The sequence below is a fragment of the Mercenaria mercenaria genome, chromosome 17 (genome assembly GCF_021730395.1).
Source record: "Mercenaria mercenaria strain notata chromosome 17, MADL_Memer_1, whole genome shotgun sequence".
Taxonomy (NCBI): domain Eukaryota; kingdom Metazoa; phylum Mollusca; class Bivalvia; order Venerida; family Veneridae; genus Mercenaria; species Mercenaria mercenaria.
Window position 1 is genome coordinate 6465030 of NC_069377.1, and position 23103 is coordinate 6488132.

General features: G+C 35.8%; 2 protein-coding genes across 4 annotated transcripts in view; one reads left to right on the forward strand and one right to left on the reverse strand.

Annotated features, from left to right (window-relative positions):
• Window positions 1–1193: 1193 nt before the first annotated feature.
• On the reverse strand, window positions 1194–21421 carry LOC123537605 (beta-lactamase domain-containing protein 2-like). Of its 3 annotated transcripts, none has more exons than XM_045321431.2 (9): window positions 21332–21421; window positions 17024–17176; window positions 16046–16237; window positions 15315–15414; window positions 14436–14541; window positions 12923–13045; window positions 9209–9366; window positions 3542–3799; window positions 1194–2463 (listed from the first exon to the last, which is right to left on the reverse strand). In XM_045321431.2, the coding sequence occupies exons 2-9, from the start codon at window positions 17161–17163 to the stop codon at window positions 2194–2196; spliced, it is 1347 nt and encodes a 448-aa protein (XP_045177366.2). In that variant the 5' UTR covers window positions 17164–17176; window positions 21332–21421; the 3' UTR covers window positions 1194–2193. The 3 variants fall into 3 exon arrangements, with proteins under 3 accessions (XP_045177366.2, XP_045177364.2, XP_045177365.2); XM_045321429.2 differs by lacking the exon at window positions 9209–9366 and adding an exon at window positions 11331–11503; XM_045321430.2 differs by lacking the exons at window positions 9209–9366; window positions 21332–21421 and adding exons at window positions 11331–11503; window positions 21039–21238.
• Window positions 21323–23103, forward strand: part of LOC123537606 (uncharacterized protein C12orf29 homolog) — a 32270-nt gene continuing 30489 nt past the window's right edge. Inside the window, exon 1 of the mRNA XM_053528883.1 lies at window positions 21323–21457. The gene's annotated coding sequence lies outside the window, so the exon portion shown is untranslated. The remainder of the gene's footprint in view (window positions 21458–23103) is intronic.

Consider the following 23103-nt stretch of genomic DNA (forward strand, 5'->3'; position numbering starts at 1 on the left):
GTTACCATGAAAACGAAATTGATTCAAACGGTGTCACATTTAAATTATGTTTATACACAATTACACCATAATGTGTTTGGAAATACTGCTTGAAAACTGCCACAGCCACTGAACATTGTAAACATCGACCCAGAATTTCATTTTTCCCTGACTTTTCTAAAATTTCATTTTCACTGACCATTATCAAGATTTCCCTGACAATTCACTGACCTTGAAAAAAAGTAATTTTTTCCCTGACTTTTCAAGATAAGTGGCAACCCTGTTAACTGTATAATCAAATGAAAACCACTAGTTACCGGGCACATTTTCGATACTACGTAAAGATCCATAACTGATTGGATACTGGCTTGAGCTGTGAGACCTCACTTTTATATCAATATTCTTCAACATTTGTGTCCAGATACTGGATTAAAATGCCTAGGTACTGAGCAGCTGAAAAAAAATGTCTAGGCATTGAGCAGTAAGTAATTTTCCACCAGCTCTACCATGCATGAAGATGTCTTTCTAGGTTGGTCTATGACAAAATCTTGTGAAATGTCAGTCATTTGGGTTAAATTCCGACAAAATCACAAGCAGTGTCAGTCATTTTGAACCAAATCCATACAAAATTCTAATGTAAAATTCACTTTTATTTTTTTTCTTCTCTTTATCTTCAAAATAGTTTAATATTTAAAAAGGGTCAATGATAATAAATTTAGAAGTGATTATATTTTTTCATTTAATGAAATCAAAGGGGTATTTTGTCTGCCTTCATACATTTCAACAGGGATTATCTTTTCTAGTGGGAATTTTGTGTGTATGACCTAGCAATCCTGGCAAGTGTATCACTTTATGTTAGTCGTATTCTGGTCTGTTAATTTGGCTTTCTTCAGCTGTAAATGTAGCTTACAACAGCAGTCGATTCTTTTAAAACAAGAAAGTGCTGAAATCAAACCTGAAGAAAATGTTAGCAGATGGAAATCACTTTTTGTCATTACAGGTTAACTATCCTAATGAAAGCCTGACATCTTTCAGTGTCACCAGTAAGAAATACTTGGATTAAATGAATAAGACAGCAATTGCTGTTATCACTGACAAGGACTTTTGCTTCGTTCTTCAAATATGAGACCTGATAATAAAATTTCCACTGGATTTTAGAAATTGTTGCAGTTTCATAAAAGATTTCCCACTCCCATCTATAACTTGAAGAGAGATCAATTTATATAAATTTTAATTTTGGTATTAATTAAAAACATTAACAATAAAATGTAACAAAATCATGATAATCATCACAGTCTGGATTACACCTTTCTACATGCTTTATATTGGCATATGGTCACTAATTTTGTTGGAAAAATACTTCTGTAATCTGTAAAGTAAACAGATCTGAAATTTTCTATTTTGGCACATTTTCCTGTAAAACGCAAGCTAAAATCACAACTTTTCACTGCTAGAATGCATTCTGCATTAATGTGATTGTTTTTATATTCCAATGAGAAGTTTTGTAAATTTAAACTGTAGTGGTTTAATGTGTAGATAAAAGCCAGTATGCTTCTTTTTTAAGGAACAGACTACTATTTACTAGAATTTCTGGTTGCAACTGATATAAAATTAAGAAGATATCGCTAATTCTAAAGAGCCCTTGAGTCATAACATCTTGTTTTCTTTCAATTCTTTTTCTTCCATGAAAAGTACATGTATTATAAACTGTAGTGGTTTAATGTGTAGATAAAAGCCAGTATGCTTCTTTTTTAAGGAACAGACTACTATTTACTAGAATTTCTGGTTGCAACTGATATAAAATTAAGAAGATATCGCTAATTCTAAAGAGCCCTTGAGTCATAACATCTTGTTTTCTTTCAATTCTTTTTCTTCCATGAAAAGTACATGTATTACTAAGTGAAAGAGTGATGTTCTTCAAAAAGAAGTAAATCAAAGACACATAACCTTTAAAAGTTCCAATTTTTCTCTCTAACAATGCCTCTTGGAAATGACATTCAAGCCCATTATTATTTTGACACTTTTGTTGTAATTTTTTGTTTCTATTTAAAAACAATCAAACAAACTCCCTCTTTTTTCTCCATTAAAATGATAAAACGGAAACCTAAAAAATCTTAATTCAATATAATAAACTAGGTGGTCCTTTTTACAGGATCATTTATACATTAATATACATTTTAAAAGCAGTATCTAAAATCTATGATGTAATCATTATCACAATTTACTGGCTGTCTGGTTTTGTTGCAAATATTTCTCATACTGAGAATGATGTTGGAATAAAATTCTTTCTTCTTTGATATTTTCTATTTGAAATATACAGTCATACATAGCATGGACTAGAGAATACATTCTTTCATCACCATTGTCACTATAGGAGGAAAACGGGTCCAGAAACGGAGTTGTGTAAGCAAATCCAATCTTGTGTTTTATATCTGCTGCAGCATACTGTCCGCCGTAGCCACCATGTCCAAATATGTGGTTTGGCTGAAAAGTTAGAATAATGTTGTACGTTTTGTTTAGTTAAAAGTCACACAAATACAATATCCTGTGAAATGGCGAATTTACAGATTTTGATGACAGAAGAAGACCCCGGTGCCCCTCGAGTGTTATATCACACGCAGGCTGCCATCCGAGCAGAACCATCTGTACATATGCCAGTTGAATGCAAAATGCAAATATAAACAACTACTGTACCACTTGTGCATATGCAAAACTTGTACTATACCATATCAGAAGTCAAGATATCAGTTTTGAAAAAGACTAATGGTGCAAGTAATTTTGATAACTTTTTTTTTGAGACAAACTATCCACAAAATAGTACCTGTAGAAAGACAACAGCAATATTTGGTCTGGAGACAGATGGAAACATATCTGAATGCATCAACTATTCATTTTTTCAGTGCGTTTCATGCCCATATAAGGCAACTGCTCAGTCAAAGGCCTCTTGCGTTTCCAACAATAATTTTTTTAAATTGTTTGTTTGTTTGTTTTGGGTTTAACGCCATTTTTCAACAGTATTTCAGTCATGTAACGGCGGGCAGTTTACCTAACCAGTATTCCTGGATTCTGTACCAGTACAAACCTGTTCTCCGCAAGTAACTGCCAACTTCCCCACATGAATCAGAGGTGGAGGACTAATGATTTCAGACACAATGTCGTTTATCAAATAGTCACGGAGAACATACGCCCCACCCGAGGATCGAACTCGCGACCCCGAGATCCGTAGGCCAACGCTCTTACCTACTGAGCTAAGCGGGCGGGCTTTTTTTAAATTGAATTTTTGACTGAAACAACAGTTCAGTAATGAAAAGATTATATCAGTACAAACACCTTCTATGATTAACTTCTTTCAGCTTATATCAAACACAAATTGAAGTTTGGAGTCTGCAAAATTATTAAGTGAAAAAAAAAACAAGCACATGTAATCAAATTACATAGCAATGTAAAACGGAAATATAAAAAACTCTTTGTAAAGAATTACACCAAAGCACATTCTGTATGTTACAGTGCCTAGAGAATAACTGAACTGTTTTATTACAATAAATCAAGAAATCAAACTTACACGCTGGTCCCCAGTAACCATGGTGATAAGATGGGTACCAACACTCCATGCAGCATCTATTCCAAAACTGGCATCTATCCCAGCTACAAGAGGTTGGGTAAATCTATTTATAGCTTCCTGTGACAGTAACCTTTTCCCATTGTGCACGCCTCCATTACCCACAATTCCAAACAATTTTGCCATACTGATAGCAGTTGCATGCCCATGTGTTGATGGAATTGGTAATTCTCTGTTATCAGGGTCATTTACTTTCAACGTCTATAGATATAAAACACAGATCAAAGTATTAACAAATGCTGAATAGGAAGGTATCAGGCTCTCATTTAAATACAATAATTTGTTATGATATAACTGAGAAAGAAAATGAGCCGTGTCATGGGAAAACCAACATAGTGGCTTTGCGACCAGCATGGATCCAGACCAGCCTGTGCATCCACCCAGTCTGATCAGGATCCATGCTGTTCGCTTTCAAAGCCTATTGCAATTAGAGAAACCGATAGTGAACAGCATGGATCCTGACCAGACTGTGCGGATGCGCAGGCTGGTCTGGATCCATACTGGTCGCAAAGCCACTATGTTGGTTTTCCCATGGCATGGCTCAAATATTCAGTAGCATTATGAAACTGATTAAATATTTTTGTCTTTTTTATCATTATTGTAAACCTCTCTTAAAGTTAATGATAAGAAAACTCCACCTAAAATTAAACTGAAATTGAAGTTCATTCAAATGTATTTAATGTAACAGAATTTGTTTAAAAAAATCAATTACATAATTGTAATATTAAACAAGTGAATGAAGTATTGCCATGCAATACAAAGTCCCCTACTGGAAGGCACCTAATTTTTTCTACTGCAGTATAACATAATGAACTGATATCTGTCAATGATGTATAAACAATATTGTACTACATATACAATATGTTATAACATTATAACAACACACTTGGATTAAAATGTGCATATATAAAAACCCACAGTTGTTTTCATATTGAATTTTTTTGGCTGATTATAAAAATGTTATCATGTAAGTTATTTATAGTAACAGCAAAGGGAAATTAATCTTTAAAAAAAAAAAAAAAAAAAAAAAAAAAATAATAATAATAATAATATAAGTCCATAAGAAACTCTTTACCAGGTAGAGATAGGTCAAAATACACCTAAAAATTGGATGTAACATGCATGCTGTACCACAGAAAAGTGGTCTCGATTTTTCTCTACTGCCAGTAATAAAAAAGTTACAATAAAATCTATTTATAGTAAAAACAAAGGGACGTAATTCTAAAAACAAGGTTGCCTCATGGTGGTGAACATTTGGTCCAAGTTACATCAAAATCCCTCCATGCATGAAGAAGAAATGTTCCGTACAAAGTCATTCTTGAATTTGACCTTTGACCTCTAAATATGACCTTGACCTTAGACCTAGGGACCTGGTTCTTGCGCATGACATGTTGTCTCATCCAGGGGAATATTTATGCCAACTGATATCTAAATCCTGCTTTGCATGACAAAGTTATAGACCGGACAGGAAAAAAGTCCTCTTGACCTTTGATCTCAAAGTGTGACCTTGACCTTTAAGCTAGGGTACTGGGTGTTGCGCATGACACGTCGTCTCATCATGGGAAACATTTGTGCCAAGTAATATTAAAATCCCTTCATGGATGGCAGAGTTATGGACGGGACAGGAAAAAAACTCTGTTGACCTTTGACCCCCAATTGTGACCTTGACCTTTGAGCTAGGGGTCCGGGATTTGCGCATGACAATTCGTCTCATCATGGGGAACACTTGTGCTAAGTGATATTAAAATCCCTTAATGAATGTCAGAGTTATGGACCGGACACGAAACAGACCCTGTTCATGCTATGTTAACATTTGACTGCTAAGTGTGACCTTGACCTTTGAGCTAGGGGTCTGAAAGTTGTGCACGACACATCGTCTTATTATGAGGTACATTTGTGCCAAGTAATATTAAAATCTCTTCATAGATGGGAGAGTTATGGACCGGACAGGAAAAAAGCCCTGTTGACCTTTGACCTCCAATTGTGACCTTGACCTTTGAGCTAGGGGTCCGGGATTTGCGCATAACACATCATCTCATCATGGGAAACATTTGTGCCAAGTAATACTAAAATCCCTTCAAGGATGGGAGAGTTGTGGACCAGACAGGAAAAAACCCCTGTTGACCTTTGACCTCCTATTGTGACCTTGACCTTTGAGCTAGGGGTCCGGGTTTTGCGCATGACACGTCTTCTCATCATGGGGAACATTTGTGCCAAGTAATATAAAAATCCCTTCATGGATGACAGAGTTATGGACCGGACACGAAATTGCGGACGGACGGAATGACGGAATGACAGAATGACAGAATGACGGAATGACGGAAAGACGGAATGACGGAAAAGAGCATTCCTATAGTCCCCAAAACTGGTTTTCAACCAGTAGGGGACTAATAATTTGACAAATTTATGGAATGCATGGTTAATTTTCATATTCTGATGGCAATTTCATACAATATGGGATATAAAAAATTTTGCATCAGCCATTCCTAAGCTTATAAGAATGCAGTGTAGAGCTCAATACAGCAGAAAAGTATTTTCATGTCCATTAAATTATACCTTTATCTAACCATAGAATAATGCCATTGTGGCCATAAAAATGCTCATATTGTCACCTTAATGCAAAAAGTGGATAACTGCATTTACAAAGAAGCACTTAACCATTTTTTGCACAGCAATGATGACCTGACCTTGACCTTTTCATCTTACATAATTATGTCATGACACTCTGTATCATTTAATGCAATAATTCTGTGGTGCGAAAAACATTCATTCTGCAAAATGACAGACATGAACCTGGGAAGAAAGAGGAGAACCATTTTGACAAAATTGATAGGACCCTTTTGATGAAGTTTGGCAAAGACACATCAAGTCTCAGTTAATGTGAAGAAGTTTCTTAATGGTTTTCCATTTGAAGCTCCAACAGCCCTCAAAGGCAGTCATGCAGAATCATTTGAAAAAAAACCAACAACTTCAGAATGGTCAATAAAAGAATGCTACTGACCCAGCTTAGTGAAGATTCGTCAACCAGTTCATGGGAACAGGGTCTTGGAAGTTTTTTCTCTTTTTTAGCTCACCTGATTGTGATCGCTCAATGTCCGGCGTCTGTCTGTCGTCTGTCAACATTTAGCTTGTGGATGCGATAGAGGCTGTATTTTTCAATTGATCTACATGAAATTTGGTCAGAATGATTGCCTTGGTGAAATCTAGGCCGAGTTCGAATATGGGTCATCTGGGGTCAAAAAGTAGGTCACTAGGTCAAATCAAAGAAAAAACTTGTGTATGCAGTAGAGGCTGTATTTTTCAATTGATCTTCATGAAATTTAGTCAGAATTATTAAAATTGCCTGTATAAAATTTAGGTCGAGTTCAAATATGGGTCACCTGGGATCAAAAACTAAGTCACTAGGTCAAACAAAGAAAAACATTGTGTATGCGATAGAGGCTGTACTTTTCAATTGATCTTCATGAAATTTGGTCAGAATGATTGTCTTGAAAAAATCCAGGTTGAGTTCAAATATAGTTCATCTGAGGTCAAAAAGTAGGTCACTAGGTCAAATCAAGGAAAAACCTTGTGGATGCGATAGAGACTGTACTTTTCAATTGATCTTCATGAAATTAAGTCAGAATAATTGCCTTGAAGAAATCTAGGTCGAGTTCCAATATGGGTCATCTGGGGTCAAAAAGTAGGTCAGTAGGTCAAATCAAGGAAAAATCTTGTGGATGTGATAGAGGCTGTATTTTTCAACTGATCTTTATGAAATTAAGTCTGGATGATTGCCTTGTTAAAGTCTAGGTCGAGTTTGAATATGGGTCATCTGGGGTCTAAAAGTAGGCCATTAGGTCAAATCAAAGAAAAGCCTTGTGTATGCGATAGAGGCTATATTTTTCAATTGATATTTATGAAATTTGGTCAGAATGATTGCCTTGATGAAATCTAGGTCAAGTTTGAATATGGGTCATCTGGGGGTCTAAAAGTAGGTCACTAGGTCATATCAAAGAAAATACTTGTTTAAACTCAAGACACCACATTTTTGGTCCAATCCTAATCAAAACTGGCCAAAATATTTGTTTACATGAAATCACTAGGTCAAACAGTCATGTTTACATTGTTATGGTGTGTTTCTCAGGTGAGCGACCTAGAGCCATCTTGGTCCTCCTGTTTTACCTCTAGTGGCCCATAAATGGTGTCAAACCTTACAATTTAAACAAACCTGAGAAGTTCATGCTAGAATGCTACAGAATAAATTTGGCAAAGATTCATCTACTTAATATAAGAGAAGCCATTTGAATATTTTTCTATTTTTTAGCTCTGGCAAACCTTAAAGTGTCAGACTAAAAAATACCTTTTTCATGAAATTTAGAGCTCCCTAATGCTACAGACTTAAGTTTGGTGAAGATCCATCAAGTATTGTTTCTTTTGCTTTTAGTTTCTGTTGGTTTTAGAGTTGCACCAAATCAATATTAAGTCATACGGCAACTTTTCCAGCTCCTTGACTGCGAAAGAAGACCCCAGGTAGAACCAGTGACTTTCTCACAAGCCAGCCAAATGGCTTCCTCACATGAAGAATTCTACACCAAAAGCAAGGGTCTGTACCAACAATGGTGAGGGTCAAAGCTAGCCACTTTAAGCATGCAGTCATGGAGGCCTCTCAAGATATCATGTAGTTCATGAAAATAAGTTGTTTAAAACTTTTTTCTATTTTTCAATTCCTGTGAAGTTTCAATAAAATCCAGCCATGGACTTTTGAGAAGCTGGGACAAGCTAAATACAGATGGACAGATAGGTGAACCAACATGACAGATGGCAAAGGCAAAAACAATCTGTCTCCCTGGAGATGGGGAGATGTTTCCCATGCAATAGGGACACACTTATATTTCACTTAATGTAACCAGTTATAATGTTAACCGAGTATTTTTTCATTCCACTTTAAATTTCTAAATACGAAAGTCAGCAGCCTTACTTGGATTGTCAAGAATTTGCATCTCATCACAATGATCTTTATAGACATAATGCTGGTGGTTAAAAATGGAAATTTTAAATTTAGAAGTGGTATTTTTACAAATATCAACCAAAATAAATCCACTTAAACTGTTACCCGATCTATGGTAAGTACAAGAGTGATGAACATTAAATTTGTTATCTTTAAGCATGGATTGTAACATAAAACTAGAGCTGCTTTTAAGAAAAGCGCATGTCTCCCACAACTGCCTAATCATCTGAATAGAAGTATATGAGTCGACCATGCACCAAGACCTCAACTGCCTTATCAGACTTTCAGTGCTTTAATCATCAAAAAAAACAACAAGTTTCAAGGGCCATAATTCTGAAGTGCCTGGGCCGATCTGGCTAGTTATCGAACTTGGCTGAGGACTTACTGGCAAACACATTTTGTTCAAGTCTGGTGAAGATCGGATACGAAAAGTTCAACTTTGAGTGTGGACAAGATTTGTGACAAACACACACACACACACACACACACACACACAGACAGGAGAAAATCATTATGTCTCCCACACTACTGTGTGGTGGGAGACATAATTATCATCTTCAGATATATGCAGCCTATCAGGCCTACTTATTCAACACTACCTCTATAAATTTTTAACTCACTGTTTTGAAATCTTGCGGGTTATTAGCTGTTTGCATGAGTAAATTTAAATCTCCTTTGAATTTCTTTAACAGTTCAGCTTGGTCAGCAGGCCGTGCCATAATCACTCTGGTAGCTCTATGGTACAGAGGTTTAGGTAAGCCTATATAGAGCTCTATATCTGGAATATACGAAGCAAGGATTTTTATAACACTAGCATGCATTGTTAACCTCAACAAAAAAAATGTGTGTACAGCACATAAGTCCCAGGTCATAAGATCCAATCCCTTTGCTGCATCAAAGCAACATCTAGGGGGTATTAATCAATTTTGGTGAAAGCTCTAGTGTTCCCTCCAGTAATTTTTCAAGAACAGTACATTTGTTTGTTTTGTGTTTAGCACTATTTTTGAACAGCATTTGAACCGTGCCATTAGAAAACCAACAGAGTGGCTTTGCGACCAGCACGGATCCAGACCAGCCTGTGCATCCACGCAGTCTGGTCAGGATCCATGCTGTTCGCTAACGGTTGCTCTAATTGCAATAGACTTTAAAAGCAAACAGCATGGATCCTGACCAGACTGCATGGATGCGCAGGCTGGTCTGGATCCATGCTGGTCGCAAAGCCATTATGTTGGTTTTCTCATGGCGTGGCTCATTTCATGCTGTTTACCTAACCTGTGCTTCTGGAATCTCTGCAAATACCACCTTTATAAGTAACTGCCAACTTCTCAACAAGAATTTGAGGTGAAGGGTGAATATTTCAGAATGGATGTCTTTTATCAAACTGTCACAGAGAACATACGCCTCCCAAGGGAATCTAACTCACCACCCCTTGATCCATAGACCTACACTATCCCTATTCATGCTCAAGAATAGTGCAATATGCAAATCCCAATCTGCTGCAAATTCTTTAACCTTAATCCTGCTAAATGTCTAAAATGGACTGGTCCATCATTCAATTTTTACAGTACCATTTATTATGCGACGGGGTGTTCACTGAAACTTTACTGAATAGCGAACAGTGCAGACCATGATCAGACTGCACTGATGTGCAGGATGATCTTGGTATGCGCTGGTCGCAAAGGCAAAGACACTTGCCACCAGCAGCCTAAAGGTTAAAATGCAAGTATGACTGCTGACTTTCATATTGTATAAGCTACACAAATTGCCATGGTTGTCAGTCAACCTTCTAGCATTCATTTACCAGATTCTAAACCAGCTTCCTTCTTTCCCAAAAGTAACATGTAGGACAACAAATTTTTAACAGTTATCGTGAAAGCCGGTAATATGGCGCAGCAGGAAATATGGTGCAAATGACGTTGCAATTGAAAATACGTTTTTACAAGTAACTTTGAACGTATTTTTCTTTGAAAACGTGCATACATATGAAGTAAAGGATATTCTTTGTTGTAAAAGATATATTCTAATTACTTTTTGCGTATTTTGTGTAATAGAGTTAAATTAATTCTTAGGTGCGCCATATTACCAGCGACAGGGCTATTATATCATCACAAACGATGTAAGCCTCTCCCTTAAGTAAAATTTTTGTAATGATATTGGCACTCAAAGCTAAGGTCATTACTGCGGGATATATCTAGCTTTCTAATGATATCTACAGAGAAAATGCATTGTACACAGAGGTGAACTACGGTAATAACTCTTGCAAAACAGAGGAAGCACCTAACGTTTTCAATAAACAACATCAGGGCATGCATACGCATCCATGGATTCTAATGCTACAATGGGTCCATTATGGGATAGAAAGCATACTACAAAAGGTGATAAAGCTCTGAATATTTAATCTGTATATGGAATATTTAATCTGTATATGGAGACCTACCAGGTAAGCCAACTCTTAGTAATAAACAACACTTGTAATCAAAATTCTTTTTCCAATCTATAATTTTGGGAAAAGAATTAAAATGCAAATTAGCAAGGATAAATCCCTCTATGTATTGCAATCTTGAGGTTATCATTACTATAAATGAGCTGATGACGAATATCTACGATATAAATAACCTGGTCAACAAAAATCCCTTTGCTCAGGTAAACTAAAACCAAACTCCCTTTTCAGGTGAGTCCCCTAAGCCCCTAAATTCACTCACAACTTTCAGGTAAGTCCCCTAAGCCCTTAAAGTCACTCACAGTTTTAAAGTCAAGAGCTGAATGGTCATTTGTTATTTTTTGTAGTTCAGGATCTCCTTTGAAATACTTCTTTTGTTCCATGATATACTGAGCTTTGTCATATTTCTGGTTCAACATCACTCTTGTTGCTCTGTGGTTCAGAGATTTGGGGAGACCAATATAAATCTCAATATCTGGTAAACAAAAATATCTGCATTTTTACAAAACATGAAGATCTATATTAAGTCTTCCAACACAACCCAAATTATTTTCTGTTAAACAAAGAATACTGAAACTGTGTGTTATCATGCAACAAATTCACAATTTGTAGGCCGCAATTATTACGTCATAGTGTCAAATGTCATTGAGGCGCTCTGAAAATGAAAATCCCACAAAACTGGCAAATGTTTAGTTTTTTTTTTTTTTTTTTTATTTAATGTCGCACCGACACATGATAGGTCATATGGCGACTTTCCAGCTTTAATGGTGGAGGAAGACCTCAGGTGCCCCTCCGTGCATTATTTCATCACGAGCGGGCACCTGGGTAGAACCGCCGTCCTTCCGTAAGCCAGCTGGAGAACTTCCTCACATGAAGAATTCAACGCCCCGAGTGAGGCTCGAACCCACATCGATGAGGGGCAAATGATTTGAAGTCAGCAACCGTAACCACTCGGCCACGGAGGCCCCCTGCAAATGTTTAGTGGATGGTATCAAGGATATAAACAATAATCCTTAATATCATGTTAGAAGCAAAATAATATATCTCAAACAGTAATTTCTTTAACAAAATCATTGTCTGTCGTTCAGATTTATATTATCATATCACTCAGGATTTGCCTTCATGATATAACTCCTTCACATCTGAACTCTAAACAATGATTTTATTCAACAACAAATCACTATTTTGAAAACAATTTTTATTTCTTAAATAACAGTTCAATTCATTTTTCATTCAGAGATTTTTGAAGGCCAATGTAAAATCTCAATATCTGGTTATCAAAAATAATATCTGCACTTTTGAATTTTCAAGGAACATTTATATCTATATCAAATACATCTATATTTTCGTTTCAATGCAGTTTTGTGAAGAGCAGGTCAGTGTACAATCAATATCTAGATAACGTACAATCACATCTGAAAAGTTATTTGTATTTCTAAGATTTTTTTTGAAGCTCTACAGCCAAAAATTTTAAGCAAAAAAGAAGAACTGATTGTAAAAATACATGTCCCCCAAAACAATGTGTCAGTAGTAACAAAGTCTCAAGTATGCTTTGACCTTGACCTTTTTATCACTGACCTTATGACCCAAAAGTAATATGAGTCATCTACTAACCATATAGGCAAAGATCATTATGCAGAATGGCCACCACAAGTTTTAAATGTCCTCTAGCGACTGATAGTTCTCATATTTTTTAATGAACACCACAGTTTTCATCAGAAGGAAAAGGCACCAGACCTGGGTCCCAGGTGCCCCTGCAGACATTATATTTCAGGCACTGCAGAACCATTGACCCTACACAAGTCAGTATAGCTTCCTCATACGGACAGTTACATATTTAATAAGCCTCAATATTATAGTTTCAAACTGAAGCACAACTATAAGCAGAACATACCAAATGGCTGAGCAATCTCCTCCTTGAAGTAGTCTGACAGACTTCGCTGCTTTGGATCTGCATGACGTACAATCTGGTCCAGGTAAAGGCCAAAGGTCAGAGGATGGTACCCGTGCTTCTCACCTATTTCCAAATACACAACATAAATTAACAACCTGAGCAGAAGTGCTTCATGATATCATGAAAAAAAAAAAACCTGTTTGGTTAATAATTTAATAATCATCAGTCTCAAGAATAATGTGACCTTGACTTTGACCTAATGACCCCAAAATAATTTGGGTCATCTAGTGACCTCATTGAATCCTCCTAATATTTACAGGCTGCTGAACCCAGCTTTTTCTAGAGAATGTGAGAATACAATTTTCAAGACCTTTGACTTTCAGACTGCTAAAACAACATGAGTCATCTACTGACAACAGAGAAGTCTGAAAGACCTTACAGACCTAAGAATTCTCCAGTGATTGATCATACACCAAATTGTTTACCAATGAACAAAACATCAGCTAGCTGACAAGCTTCACTCGGAGCAAAACATTATAACCCTCTTGCTATTGAAGGCTGGAATAATTAATAACACTAAAGACATTAATGAATTAACTATAATCAATGTCTGCAAAATTACAGTGATTTTTTTTTTCAAATTTTCAGTTTCCTTTGTGTGACAGATGATATTTACTTCTGGGTGTCTAACTTTTAGCCTGCTGGCAGCAAGTGATTCTGCCTTTGCAACCAGTGCAGACTAAGATCAGACTGTACATATGTGCAGGCTAATTATGGTCTGCATTGTTCCCTATTCAGTCAGTAAATTGTCTGTGAGCACCCCTTGGAATATTAAATGGTATTTCCCAAATTGAATGATAGACATGTCCATTTAGAAATGTAGCAGGCTAAGGGATAAAAGTACCAGAAAGGCACTGAAGCCTATACATAAAGTGTTTACTGACAAAGTGTGAAGTTATTCATAAAGGCCTGTATGGTGGCATATTTCTGCATACGATAATCAGATAAGTTTCACGAAAATGTATAGAGTTTTCACGAAAATTTACAAACTTTTCACGAAAAGAATCTCTTGTTCTAAGTGGAAAAAATTCATGATAGTGCCAACTACTGCATACGATAACAAATACGGAATGAACAGAAATAATAAAGGGAGTTAAAAAAATACGTTGATTTTGAAACCCATATGAATGTTATAATTAAATATCTATAAGTTCAAGACACTCTAAGGGGTGGTGGTCGGGGATTGAGGTGGATATAACACACTCATTCCGTAGAGGAGACTATTGGGTTATCTTTATGCAGTTCAGGGCACTACTTTGACATATTGTCTTGTTAACCAGACAAAACGTTCACGAAAACTTTCTCCTACTTTCACGAAAGTTTGTTCAAATTTTCGCGAAATGTGTTGTTTTTTCGGGAAAGTTCATAAACTTATCATGAAAACTTTATGATTATCGTATGCAGAAATATGCCACCATAAGCCTGCAATTACTAAACTTTGTAATTAGTTTACCTGGTGTCCAGAATGGCTTTTGTGCAGCCAGTTTTTTACCAAGCTTGATTGGATCATGTTTAAGTTCAGCTAGCCAGTATGGTTCTTCTAATGTTATCAAACCTGCCTGAAAGCAAAACACAAGATACACTGGAAAACATTCTTCGCAGTAACAGTAAATTAAATAAATGTTGTAAAATAATATGGCATGTGAAATACCAGATTTCACCGCCACTTCCACTGTACTGGCAGTCTAAGCTGATTCTCTGATTTGCCAAATTGATTGTTAAGCAAATTTTGTGTTCTGTATATGGGGTTTGCATTTTTTTTTCTTTCTTTTTTTTTTATTTACAAATTAAGCAAGCAGTCACCATGCATGTATAGTAAAGCATCATTATCTCCAAAGCAGATATTCCTAGAATGTGAATATGTCTGTATAAGTCAAGTTGTGAAATTCTTAGAAACACAAAGATTTCTGTGTTTTTAAAGTTGTGAAATTCTTAGAAACATAAAAAGGTCTGGCTTTTTATTACAGTTCTGAAATTCTAAGAAACGTGAAAAGGTCTTTCTTTTTCAAGTTGTAAAATTCTTAGAAACATGAAAAGATCTGTGTTTTTCAAACTGTGAAATTCTAAGAAACATGAATATGTCTGTGTACATGTATGTCCAGTCCTGAAATGAAAGGGATGCAAAAAGAACATAATTTACAGTCGTTTAATATTATTTCAAAACCTCGGGTCAATGAAATGGCAACCTTCTGCAAACACTTACAGCAAACTTTCTGTTATTGTGGAATTACTTAAATAGAACACAATTATAAAACTTGTGTATTTTATAAAAGAAAGCTTTTCCTTCAAGAATAATGAAGCAAATTATATCATTCATGTAAAAAACAATAACCTGATTTGATATAAGCTGCTCCAAGGTGACTGCCTCTTTGCCGTTCTGTGCAAAATCTGGCCAGTACTTGCTAACTGGTCTCTTGTAATCTAACAGCCCTCTGTAATAAAAATTGTTAACTTTAATGGCTTAAACAGCATGTATTCACTGAGCATTGTAAAAGTTAAATATCTAATTTCATCAGTGTGTTTCACATATATCAATAAAATGTTTAAGACACATGTATATGTATATTTACATGACAGACAAAACCGTAAGCAATTAGAACCAAAACAATTCATGATTTATCATGCAGCATCAGCAAAGGCAATTGGAATGAAAATGGCTACTGACAAATGACTCTCGATCAGGCAGTAGATTAAACTTTACAGTTTAGATTATTGCCTATTATCTATATAAATGGTTAGTAGCCATTTCTCATTTAGATCATTAATCCTTCATAAAAGACAATGCCTGATTCAAATCGCAGTTAAGAAAACCCAAAACATTTTGCCAAAAATTTGGTCAACCAGATAATTTAATGATTTTACAGTAACACGAAAATCTGAAAAACTTAATTGTTTTCTAAGAAAATTTGAATGTTAACATACTTAATTAATTTACAATATATTGCACAGAAGTATCATTTTATGGCCGTCTGCATCTGTCAGTAAAAAATAGCTATAAATATCTATTGTTAACTGTTTATATATTCACCACTTTAAATGAAACTTTTATTGTTACCATCTTACCTATCTACCAAATGAGCGATAACAATGGCAGCCACAGCTTTTGTTGAAGAGAAGAACGTTGATAATGTGTCTTCCTTCCAGACTCTCCGACAGTCCATATCAGAGTAACCTCCCCATAGATTCACTACCGGTCGACCTTGATAGTATATGGCAAAACTTGACCCTTTATCCAGACCAGACTTTAGATTTGCCCTAGAAAAGTGAAGCAAGACCTATGTTGTAATGACTTGATGACCCCATTCTAATTGTTTTCTCTTTTCTATTTAAGCATTAATAGTACTGTTGATACAAAGCATGCAAAAATTTCCATCATCTTAGTTACGATTTAAACTTAAATGAGCCAACCCAAGAGAAAATCAACATACTCTTATTAGTGTGTTTGCGACCAGCATGGATCCATGCTGTTCGCTAATGGTTTCTCTAACTGCAATAGGCTTTGAAAGCAAACAGCATGGATCCTGACAAGACTGCGTGGATGTGCAGGTTGGTCTGGATCCATGCTGGTTGCAAACACACTATGTTGGTTTTCTCATGGCGCAGCTCAAACATATTTTAGTTGTGTACATTCCTGGAATTTAAACCCGCATTCATTCCAGGCTGTCATGCATAACATCATCTATTTAAAAAGATATGATTCTTTTTGGATTTGATTCCTAAAATAAGGAGTGTATGAGATAGGTTATATTCCCATATTCTATTAAAACAATTCTCACTTCAAGAGTAAAGTGATGTTTAGTAAACTTTAGTGGCTTCTATCTAAGGACATCAAATTGGAAACACTTTCTCATAATATTAAAAATATGTTATCTTGTATTAACAGAACTTCCATTTCTGCCTTTTTCATGGAATTTTCTCTATTAGAACTGAAATACTTTAACCTAGCACAAACATGATTACATTTATGGAAAAGATCAACTTCTTGAACTACAGAAAAAAATGCTTAAATAAAAGCATGAAGAGTAATACTGGAACATTTACCTGAAAGTGTCTGCAACTTTTTCAAATCCAGGAGCTGTAAACCCATTAACTGACAGATTGTTGGCCTTCTTCATTTTTGTTGGTTTGACAATTCTACTTTTAACAACAGAACTTATCCAAAATGTCCATTTCTTTATCATAAGTTAACCTAACCTGTTCAACAGAAAATGAAAGGTTCTACAGCTATTAATTTCCAGAAAAAAAAACAGCTCAAAGGAAACGTTTTATGCCTAAAACTAAGTGTCACATTGAATTCCCTTTGGTAGGGTCATAATTATTGCCAATAATCCAAAACAATGTAGAAAATGAGAACACTTAACAAGGGATATAATTCTAAGCAAGACAGCCAAGAGGAGTCTCAGTCGCTCACCTGACCCTGAATGTTTGATCTTGAAAAATATGTCAAGACAAACTGTATCACTGAAGGTTATAAATGTATCAAGCTGGCAATAGATTGACAAAAAATTCAATAAGATCCGTTAAAAAATGGAAATGTTTCTTTTTTTATTTATTATTCCAGATTTTACACATCAATGTGTAAAATCTGGAATGACAATCAAAAACAAAAATGTATCCGAGCAAAACATAAATGTTTTCATTAATAAAAAAAATCCTAGTAACAGCAAGTTTTAGATTTTTTTCAGCAATATATTATATCATCAGAAAGTGAGAAAAACTATTGGTTGCTTGCTAAATGTTTCGGTAATATATGTTACATTTAATTCCCTCCCTTTATCTGAAATTTTAAGTAAACCCTTTTTAATTTTTATGATGTTTTCACCAATAGTTTTTTTTTTACTCTTTTTGAAGATAACAGGAGTGAGTGAGTGAGTGAGTAATGGGTTTTATGGTGTATCAACACAAAATGGTCATATAAGAAGAAGATAACAGGAATTGCTTCTAATCCTCCTTGTAACCTGAAAATTTCTGCTTGAACAATTGATTACACTTGTATTGGTGTTGTAGAATCATCTTGAGTTATGGTACTTTTCTTCTTCATCAATTAATGTAATCTACCCATTTAATGTTACCTTAAAAAAGTTCCAATGAAACATCATCTAAACAACTGCAATTAGGCAAAGCGCAAAAAAAAAAATGTTTGTTTCAAGTATCCCTACCTTAAAGTTTTGGCCTGACCCTAAATGTTTTTTATGGCCTTGGAGAATATATTTTTAAAAAAAAATCGTACCTACCCTAATTTTTTACCTTGTCATGTGTCAGTCACACTACAGAGTATAGCGTCAAGGAATGCCAAACGTATAGAAAAATTGCGGCAGAAAGTTATCCAGTGGCAAAAGGCATCCTCTGCTGCTGCTCGGTGTTCTCACGATCGGTGTATGGGGCGCATAAAACGCACAATGAAGTAGCGCAAGATTAACGCACATATATAGGATGAACAACGTTTAATCAACGGATATCACTGTACTAGTAATGGACTTGTACTGCATAAAACGTTTACAAGTGCAACAAATGAGAAACTGACAAAACATTCTTGTCAATTATCATTCGTTGAACATACGTTGCATGTCCGGCCGTGAATCAGATCCACCGGACAAGAATAGATACGAACCGGACGAGTACAGAATAAGGAACGCACGAGTATCTATCTATCTATGTTTACTGCCTCACGCCTCTTGTGAATATTATAGACAGGGTACACGCCGGGTGTTAAACAGAATAAAAGTAAAACTGGGAGAAGTCTTCCAGGCATTATAAGTAAGACTATGAGACATAGCACGATTGTTAACATGTTAAAAACAGTAGTAGAGTAAAAGAAGGTTAACAAGAGCTGTCACTAATGGTGACAAATGCCCCCGCAGCACCTTGACCTTTGACCTGGTGACCTTGACCTTTGACCTGGTGACCCCAAAATCAGTAGGGGTCGTGTACTCAATAAGTACTATCAGCATGTGAAGTTTGAAGGTCCTGGGTGCAGTGGTTTGCGAGTAAAGTGCCTTCATGCAAAAAGTTAACGTTTGACCTGGTGACCTTGACCTTTGACCTACTGACTGGTCGTGTACTCAATAAGTATTATCAACATGTGAAGTTTGAAGGTCCTGGGTGCAGTGGTTCATGAGTAAAGTGCCTTCATGCAAAAAGTTAACGTTTGACCTGGTGACCTTGACCTTTGGCCTGGTGACCCCAAAGACAGTAGGGGTCGTGTACTCAATAAGTACTATCAGCATGTTAAGTTTGAAGGTCCTGGGTGCAGTGGTTCGCGAGTAAAGTGCCTTTATGCAAAAAGTTAACGTCTGACCTGGTGACCTTGACCTTTGACCTGGTGACCCCAAAGTCAGTAGGGGTCATGTACTCAGTAAGTACTATCAGCAAGTGAAGTTTGAAGGTCCTGGGTCAGTGGTTCGCGAGCGAAGTGCCTTCATGCAAAAAGTTAACATTTGACCTGGTGACCTTGACCTTTGACCTGGTGATCCCAAAGTCAGTAGGGGTCGAGTACTTTATAAGTTCTATCAGCATGTGAAGTTTGAAGGTCCTGGGTGCAGTGGTTCGTGAGTAAAGTGCCTTCATGCAAAAAGTTAACGTTGTGACGAACGAACGAACTAACAAACTAATGAACGGACGGACAGTTGAAAACTAATATATATGCCTCCCTTCGGGGGTATAAAAAGAACTGCTATATTTAATACTAGAACAGGGCCACTGCCTGCTTGAAGGATTCAAGATCAGGCAGAGTCGCAATATGCGAGGTAACCTGTTCCACAGGACTGTGGTGTGGGGGAAGACGGAGAATTTAAAGACGTCTAAGTTGATGTGAATTTGGTGGAGAGAGAGGGGGTGCATCTGTCTGGTTAACCTGGTTGGGACTTCTAAGTAAGTTGGGAGCGGGATGACTACAAGATGGTGATAAATCTTGTAAAACATGACCAGTCTGGAGTCTAGACATCTCTTCTCAAGTATGCTCCAGCCTAAGGTGTTCTGTAGGTCCGTTACACTTGTCTATTGTGAATAATCGTTTTTGACCCATCTGACTGAACGTCTATGTATGTTAACCTGTGTGTGGGGGGACCGTACAGATGATGCCTATTCTGACTGTGGTCTAACCAGTGTTTTGTTTTGATGTTGCATTTAGGAAACCTAGTGTTCTGTTTGCATTTGTTGTTATTCTGTTGATATATGTGTGTTCCAGTTGATTAACAAACAAAACGAATATCCCAAGACAAGGAACGCAGGCACCGCATGTCAACAGAAAAGAAACACATGCGAACCGACATGAACAGATTGAAAATTTTGTTATATAACACAGGAACCTGAAATTCTATCAATAATCAAGCTAACACAAGTCTGAATATTTTAAAGAGACCCCCTAGCTCTCTCTCTATATATACAGAGGGGGTCTTTTTTATTCTGACTTGTGTTGGCTTGATTATTGATAGAACTTCAGGTTCCTGTGGTTATACATATTTGTAAGTTAAGGTTTAGCAGTATATCACAAAACAACAGATTTTTTAGTAAGTGAACAGCATCTTGACAAACAACTTATCTGTCCAATACATGTTTTACTGTTCTGTCCCACAGAGTTGGATATTTAAATATTCTTAATGAGTTATCCCCCTTTAAATAAGAATGCCATTTGCAAAGAAATAAATGTAAACAATTGTCAAAAACGATGTTTTACCTAGTTGTGTAAAGTTTAAACACTCGCACGATGTTGCAAATGCATCAAAACGAAGACATGTAACAGCTTTTAAAAAATGGTGAGTTTTTAAAGTCGCTGAACTGTCCAGAAGTGTGGCCCCTTCATGTAGCCCCTTTCCGGAATTCAATACATATACAAGTAAATTGACAATGGTTTTGTAGAATAATATAAATGTTTTATATGCTGTTAAATTTTCATGTAAAACAATGCTTTCTTTCTATGATTTGATGACGTTCGAACTTTTTTCTCCGAAACCTGGACCTATACCTTAACTATTTACCGTGTAGTGTGACTGAGACTTTACCAAAAAATTTTTTTAGGCCTAATGGCCAATGCATAAAAAATAAGAGGAAATATTACCTTTTTGATCTAAAGTGATTACGACTGGACAAGAAAATATCAATTTGCAATTCTGTTGTTTGTTTTAATTCATCTAATGGGGCGAGGTCAAAAATTAGTACACATTAATAACTCCAAGGTTGAACTTCTGTGAGGACGAATCATACCAAATTATAATTGCTTATATATAATTCACTACAGAATGACAGTTATGTTTTACAGATTTGATTAATGAAATAAACGATTATCATCTAAATGATGTAGAAAAATATCCATAACATTAGCATACTACACACAATACCAGATTTACTTACTATGAGGACTTTGACGGACTTCGACCCAGGCTTCTAGCTTAGTTAGAGTAGCGTCCCTTTTACAAGATGTCTGCGCCCAGGAGGACTTCATTTTAATTTTTGCATAGAAGAAATTTTTATTTTACAGTAAGAAGAAACAACTTGATTTGAAATTACAGATTAGATACTGTTTGCATTTTTTTGTTTATCAGAAGTAGCAGCATTAATTATTCAACTCATATGCAGATGGTTGTAGAAATGTTGTGACGCAATATTTGGAAATTCGTGCATAATAATTTTTTAACAGAACACACTTATGCCATATCTTACAAGTACTCATACGAACAATTAATTAATCTGTTCAAATAAGGATAATCAGAACCTTTTACTGGTGACTTCAGGCAGCTGAATAGAATGACCGAATAGAATAAGTTCAATAACAAACAATTTTGGCAGTGGCTAGAGAACCGGAATCGGTTCCCTAGACAGCGAACTTATTCGTCCGGAACCGGTTCTCTAGCCAAAGTACCGTGCATAGGCTAGGGAACCGGAATTTTATTTCTAATTCACCTTGTTTCTGTTGGTAAGTATCATGTGCATGTTCTTATCTTAATCAGTTAATTAATTTTACTATTTCAGCAAGCTATGCCCTTTTATTTATTTGTGTTTTCTGTGTCTTCAGAAGTGTACTGTTTCCACATACATATTGGAATGATAAAATAAACTAGTACGAATGAATGCAAAATCGTCGACACTGGAGCCGAAATAAACTTGAAATTTAAACTTAAAAGGTGTAAGACAATAAAAGAAACGATTAAAACAAATTCTAAAAGTAATTTCTGTTAATTAGTATTGATTACATATCTTTGAACGTGAAATGCCAAGGTGTTACAAACCAGTATTTAAAGTGATCAAAGAATCTATAATGAAGTTTTAAGGGAATTAAATTAATTTCTTCATCTATAAACATGTAATGACGCAAATACAAACCAATATTATTTTATATTAAAATAATTTAAATATAGTACAAGTTCAAAGCAAAATTTAATAACATTTAAAAACTGCGAAGTAGTTTTCACACATTCATTCGCACTAGTTTATATCATTCCAATACGGCAGACACGGTATATATGCGGCGAGTATACTTTTGGAGACAGTAAACGCTGTTAAATGCAAGGGCATGGTAAAATTAATTAAGATAATAATATGCATGACACTTACCAAGAAACAAAGTGGATTTCGGCAGCATTATGCATAGAAATAAAATTCCGGTTCCCTAGCCTATGCACAGTATTTTGCTTAGAGAACCGGTTCCGGACAAATAAGTTCGCAGTCTAGGGAACCGATTCCGGTTCTCTAGCCACTGCCAACAATTTTATGAAAGTAAAAATGCAGAAAGCAATTTAAGGTATTGCATTTAACCTTAAGTCCTAAATATAAGACCTGATATAACTCATATCACTTTATAAGTTCATTTTAATTGATATTTTACATTTTTTATTTTCCATGTTACGTCAGTACGTCAAAAAAGGCTTCGATAGTAAAAATGTCAGAATGGTAGCAAGACGGTTTGACCCATTGACACATTGACCCCTACCAATATAAGTTGATCATATTTATTTTGTTTGGTAAACTGGAATTTATGGGAGTCAGATCGATATCTTGGTTTAAATCATACTTGTCAAACAGAAAACAGGTTGTTAGTATAGGTAAAAGTTTTTCTAATGCAAATGCTGTGACATGTGGAGTTCCTCAAGGTAGTATATCCCAGTCGGATATCCCAGTCGAAGACC